Source organism: Myotis brandtii, unplaced genomic scaffold, assembly GCF_000412655.1.
Source record: "Myotis brandtii unplaced genomic scaffold, ASM41265v1 scaffold215, whole genome shotgun sequence".
In the NCBI taxonomy this organism is placed as follows: domain Eukaryota; kingdom Metazoa; phylum Chordata; class Mammalia; order Chiroptera; family Vespertilionidae; genus Myotis; species Myotis brandtii.
In genome coordinates this window covers 4,321,720-4,327,841 of record NW_005358043.1, presented here as the reverse complement: position 1 = coordinate 4,327,841, position 6,122 = coordinate 4,321,720, and the positions used below count along the sequence as shown (strand labels likewise).

Genomic DNA, 6,122 nt, shown 5'->3' with positions numbered 1-6,122 from the left:
CGGGCTGCAGGGGAGGGAGAGGCCGCCGGCTCGCGGGGACGCCACCAGCAGTGAGCAGCGAGGAGTTGGTGCGAGAGAGCGGGCCCGGCAGCTGGAAAGGACTGAACGCCTTGTTTTTGAAACTGTCAATTCCCTCAACCCCTATTGTGAGGGCTTCATGCAAAACATCTCAGGCCTTTTAAAGTAGGAGCTTGTGAGGCCGCCACAGTTTGAAAAGGAGCGAGAAAGGAGCAGGGGCCTAGGGCTTGGGCTAAGAATGATAGCGGAGCCCCCCTCCCTTTTTCTTTCTTTCTTTCTTCTTCTTCTTTTTTTTTTTTTAATAGCAAAAGAGGGTCTGCCAAACAGGTAAAATGCTGCCCTCCCCCCACCTCCTAGCACGGCCCTACGTCCCCACCCCCAGGCTAGTTTGCAAAACGCCCTTTGGCCTAGGGAGCAAACCAAAATCAAAGCTCGCATTAAAAATAGTTCTTCCAGGAATGGGAAAATCCCAGGGAAGACCAGGGCGAGCGGGTGGACTCCCTAAGGTGAATGCCCTGTTCCTCCATGCCCATTTCCTGAGGTTAGTTGATGGGGAGCCTTTAATTTTTACCCCTAGTCTGGCTCTAGAAACTCCCTTTTTCACATCCTTTTCAGCAGGAAGTTATTTGTAAGGTGAAGCAAAACTCACCACATTTTTTTGTCTTTTGTAGATGCTAATGCTTTATTTTTTAATGTGTTTTTTTAAACATGAGGATTCTCATTTTCTTTGAAAGAAAAAAAAATGCTTTTGAGGAATTAGTCTACATCTCTCCTGCATGCAAACAAAACTATCATTCTCATATCAGCAGAAACTTCCAATTCTTGGGACTGGAACTTTGAGGAATTTCTACAGTCACTCAGACACAGATAAGATAAAAATCCACACACCAGCCCATCTAGTTTGTGTTATTGCTGTTTAGTGGTGGCTCCTTGTTGTTGATTTTAAAATAAACAACCATTATTGAGATTACTCCACTGTAATCAAGTAAGCCAGTAGGAAAGAACACCCACTTTAAAAAGTAAATCATTGAATAAGAGCAAGCTGCCTTTTCAGAAAAGGCAGATAACCTGGCTGTTGAAGACAGACTACACACATCTCTTTAAAAAATAATTAAATCTTCATCTCACAATCTTATTAGGAAACTACTTTTCTAGGAGACCCAAAATAAGCTTCTTTCCTCAAAAAGTCAGAGAAAGAGCCCTTTCCTGCATTTTCCTCATGTCTTTCAGTGTTGAGCTTTAGACACAGGAATCAACACTCAGTACTCCTGGGACCATATAGTGCCTTTTAAAAAAATATTCTATCACCTGAAAACATTTAAATGTAAAAATGCAATCTGTCAATGGAGGTAAGTTTTGTTTTTCTCTCAATAAGGCTTAAATTTTTGAACAAATGGCACATTTATAGTATCTTAGGAAATCTAGATATTGTCATTAGTCATAAGACAACCAAAATGAAATAAATTGTCCTAAGAATAATTCCCACAGCAGAATGGGCAAACAGCTAAGGGGCTACCAGAAATTGAAAGAATACCTTGTATTTGCAAGTGGCTGAATATCATTTGGTACACTTTCCCAACAGAAGCCCCAACTCAAAGTTTTGCTGTGGTTGGCTGGCTTGTAGGAGTACTGTGGGATGAAATTTGTGTTGACTACTTAATTTCTTTCCTTTTGATGGTATCACTCTGGAATGCCTGGGCCTCCATGCTGCTCATTCTCCAGCTCCCATAAACCGAAAATACTGATTCTCTGAGGGCTGGAGACCAAGTGTCAAAGCTGGAGGCTGATATTTTATGTCAGAAATTCTATAGGGTATATTTGTTTTAAAGCATGCTTACTCCATCTCGTGGTCCCCCACACCCAAGATCTGTAGGCTTCAAATATATTCTCAATTTATAATTTTATAACAGTGATTCCATAACCAATAAGAAAAGTCCTAGTCTAAATATAATGGTCATCATATTTTGAACTTTTTTGACTTAGCAGTAATTAAAGACTGGAAATGACAGACTTCCAGTGTGTGCATGTCACACTTTTTACAGATTGATTTTGTAAGACAACTCACTGCACCCAATGTCTGTATTGCCTTCCAAAGAGGAAAGAACGCAGACTGAGAAGCCAATTGTTCAGCTTTCTGGTGCTTTAACTGTAACTTGTACTGGTCTTTGGAATTATGCACAAACATGAAGTCAAGGATAACATCCCCCAATTTTTGCTTTTACCATATCTATCATGCCAATAAAAAAGGATCCAGTGCACTTACATCTGGCAACATTCAAGAAGGAAAGGAAGGGAGGCAGTTCAAAGCATCTGTTTACTCCATCCAAATGTATTTGGATGCAGGTATGCTCAGCCTCTGTCTTTTACAATAAGAGTCAAACCACAGAGCATATACAGCAATTAGGGCTGAGATCATCCAGATCTATCTGAAACATTTATAGACAAAAGAAAAGTTTCAAAGGGAGTAGGAATTAAAAGGTTAAGGGGGGGGGGGGAGACTGAATTTCCATGAGAAATAGTGACTTAAATTCACACAGTAAACATTTCATTGATGTTTTGTTTTGTTTTGTGATTTATGATCTATAGATGCAGCTCCTTAAGTTTCAGATGGCAAAGATCTGAGATACATAATTTGTGAGGCTAAGGGAGGTGGACCAAAATTTATTAGATGTAACTTTCATTAAAATAGCAGTTGATCTCTGCTTCACTTTCTTAAACCTGAAACTTTTTGCACTTGCTTTGTACCAAGTTTATAAAGTTTTGTCCTCATTTAGGAAGAAATCTACCAGTGTTTTGCACAGAAACTCACTGGCATCATCAAATGGTATTACAACAAAACACTACACCCAATAAATGCATTTCTTTCAGGCAAAAACATTACAAGTGAAAATGTCAACAAAACCATTCATTTCTGTTAACCATTCTTCAATCTGGAATAAGTAGAAATGTATGGAACCAGGAATTTTAAACAGTGCTTTTAATTGAAAATAAAGCTAAAGCATGCTTTTCAACAGTGCAAATTTCCATAATTTTGATTTACTGCTTCCATCATCACAACATAGTACACCAGCATGGCCCTTACCAAGGGCTAGACCCTAGCCATTTGCATGTTGAACTACTTTGATTTTAAGTGCAAACATAGATAGTCACCTCTGATTGTCACTTGCAGTAGAAACTCTCCTGCTCTATACACAGGATGGTCTGAAAACAGAAGTTTAGAGAGATGCAGAAAAAGTAAAATGTAATAAAATCCAAGTGCCTGAGTTCTAGTACCAAAAAGCCCTGAAATAACTGTTATTTTTGATTTGGGCTTTCTTATAACTCTGATTCATTTTACTTTTCTTGGGAGTTTTTAATGCTTTGACACCATGAGGAGTCAGACCATAAAATATCCTGCTCTAAAGAGAAATATTTTAATTGTTTTGCAAGTTTGAATTTTAATTGTTTTGCAAGCTTGAGGAGTCATGTTCAGACTACAAGGTAAGCAGGACGAAGGTACTAGTCACTTTATGTAAAACCTTTGGGTGAGAACACAAAAAGGACTCTTCCAATTGCAAGGAGTGGCTGTAAAAGTAAAATCACACCCTTTACAAAAGAAATGCAATCTCATATTTATTTTACTCGGTATATATGAGGCAGCTTTTACCAGCATTCAATCAGGACTCCCCATCTTTCCACTCAAAAAAGGAAAAATTAAGTGCAACTACTTTTGGAGAGGGAATGAGGGGAGAAAAGGAAAAAGATACCCCACAAAGGAGCTCCAGAAGAGAACATTTTGGGCTCACAGAAACTTCTTGCTACCTCACTGTGTAACTATGTAACCTAACAAACTTTCACTGAATGAAGTTACACTTTCAGGTCTGAAATCTAGTGCATAAACTTAATGGCTCATTGTAATATTTATTATTCAACCTTTTGACATTTATTTGTAGCAGTTGAATTGAGGTACCGGGTGCATTATTAGCATTAAAACAGTAAAGTGTTCCAGCTCTACCGTAATAACTGAGTTTTACTTGAGTCTTTAGCCTGAAGTAGTCTGTGGAATGTAAACCAAGCATTCTCCCACCCCACCCCCACCCTACTACAAAAAAAAAAAAAAACACACACACACAAACCCACAATGGGAAAAAAAAAAGTAATCCGATTTCTGTCTTCAAAATGTGATAAACCAGGACTCCAAAAGGGGTGTAACATATTAATGGACTTGTACAAACCATCCTGTGCAGTTTACAACAAAAGGAAGGTAATATGGTTCAAGAAAATATCTTCCAAAACACTTTTATGAATTAAATTTCCTGAATTTGTGACTAGGTGGAAGAGGTATTGCAGAACCGCCCAGCTGCCATTTCCAGATAGGATGGGCCTTGTGAGGAGGTTGGGAATCCTTAGTGGTGTTTAAGGAATATGCAGGCCACAAATCCCCATCCTTCCCAATAGTGAGTGATGGTGGACAAGGAAAATTTGCCATGAAATTAAATGGCCTTTTCACTGCTGACGCTACATTGCTGGCTACCTTTTTGCGTCTGTTTATAACTGTAAAATCATCCAGTGTTCCTTCATGTGTCTCAGTTTTACCTGTAGGACGAGGACTTCTAGCTGATTTCAAATTTGGTTTGACTGTAGGTGTCTGAAGTATAGGTCGCTTTCCCAGGACTAGTGTCCGGTAATTTTTTCTCACCCTGGCACCAAATTTATATTCCCCATCCTCAGGTTTTGGAGAACCTAAAGTGCATGAAAGGCCCTGTCTCAGAGCCAGTGGCTTTAAGGAAGGAGTTTCTTCTTCAGGGCATGCAAACCCTTCCTTGGCTGTGGTTAGCAAGGCATCCTCCTCTTTACTCCCAGTCACACTGTAAAACTCACCCTTTGTATCATTGCACTCGCACTTTAGCTTATTTGTAATAAGGTCAGGTTCATATTCTTCATTAGCACTATTGTCTTCAACTTTGATTTTAATATTGTGCAGAAGTGGCAGTGTCTTGTCGCCTGTGTCAGTGCAGGGATTCTCTGCTTTCGTTGCTGCTGCTGCATCCGCTCCAGGATCAGTCTGCAAAGAGGGCAAATCCGTAGCAAATTCAACACAAGGGGGGATTTTGGAATCTTTTTCTGACTTTGCTGCTGCTAGTGAAGAATCATTGTTGAAGAACCTAGCAGCTATTGTGTTGTTATCTGCACAGTGTGTAGTAGGAGTTGCTTGCAGGCATTTCCTAGTTTCTCGGAGTATTCTTTGTTGTGGAAATACATTGTTTGTCTTTGGGCTAGGTGAAGAGTCCCCCTCTGCCAGGCAGTTAATTGTCAGGTCAGTTCTCTTTACAGTACTGGAAATTTCAGAGTGTGGGAATGTAATCGCAGATACCCTATCGTTCCTTATCTCTGTGAAACAACTCCCCAGGCTGGCTGAGCAGTACACCGGAGACGGTTTGGGGGCCCAGCTCTGCAGAGGCCATTCCTCCGCTGACTCCGCTTTGACACTACTCTTGAGGTCGGGAAGTCGGCCGGCATCCTCGAAAGCAGCGGGGTGGGTTGCAGCGGCGGCGGAGGCCAGATGGTACAAGAAGTTGGCCTGCGCCTGCACGCTGGGCGGCTTGCAGAAGCTGGTGCGCCTGAAACGGATGCTCTGCACTGACACTTGGCTGGAGCCAGAGCTGGAGTCCGATTCCGAGGATGAATCCTCCTCCTCCGAGCTGACTTCACTGGAATCCGAGGCCCCAGTGACCCCCTCCTCTTCCTCCTCCTCTTCCTCCTCCTCCTCTCCCTCCTCCTCTTCCTCCGAGGACACAGAGTTGCTGGAGCTGGACAAACTGGAGCCAAAATCGGAGTCGTTGGCTGCGTGGTCCGAGTAGGAGCTAGACTCCGAGTCGCTGCTGCAACTCTCGGGAAAGCTGTCCAGATGGGGCTGCGGCCGGTGGTGATGAGGCGGGTGGTGACTCTGCAGCGGCTGCTGGGCCCGGTGGTGGTGGTGGTGGTGGTGATGGTGGTGGTGATGGTGGTGGTGGTGGTGGTGGGGAGGTGGGCAGAAGCTGTTAATCAGATGAAACCTTTCCAGGCAAGTGGCCCCGGCGGCCGCCGCCGTGGCCGCTTTGGCTTTGTAGGACCTGGGCAGCAGC

General features: G+C 42.5%; 1 protein-coding gene across 1 annotated transcript in view; it reads right to left on the bottom strand.

Annotated features, from left to right (window-relative positions):
* Positions 1 to 2,977: 2,977 nt before the first annotated feature.
* SKIDA1 (SKI/DACH domain containing 1) overlaps positions 2,978 to 6,122 on the bottom strand; it is a 4,594-nt gene continuing 1,449 nt past the window's right edge. The window contains exon 2 of the mRNA XM_014539385.1: positions 2,978 to 6,121. Within this exon, the coding sequence (XP_014394871.1) occupies positions 4,298 to 6,121 (1,824 nt within the window). The 3' untranslated portion in view covers positions 2,978 to 4,297. The remainder of the gene's footprint in view (position 6,122) is intronic.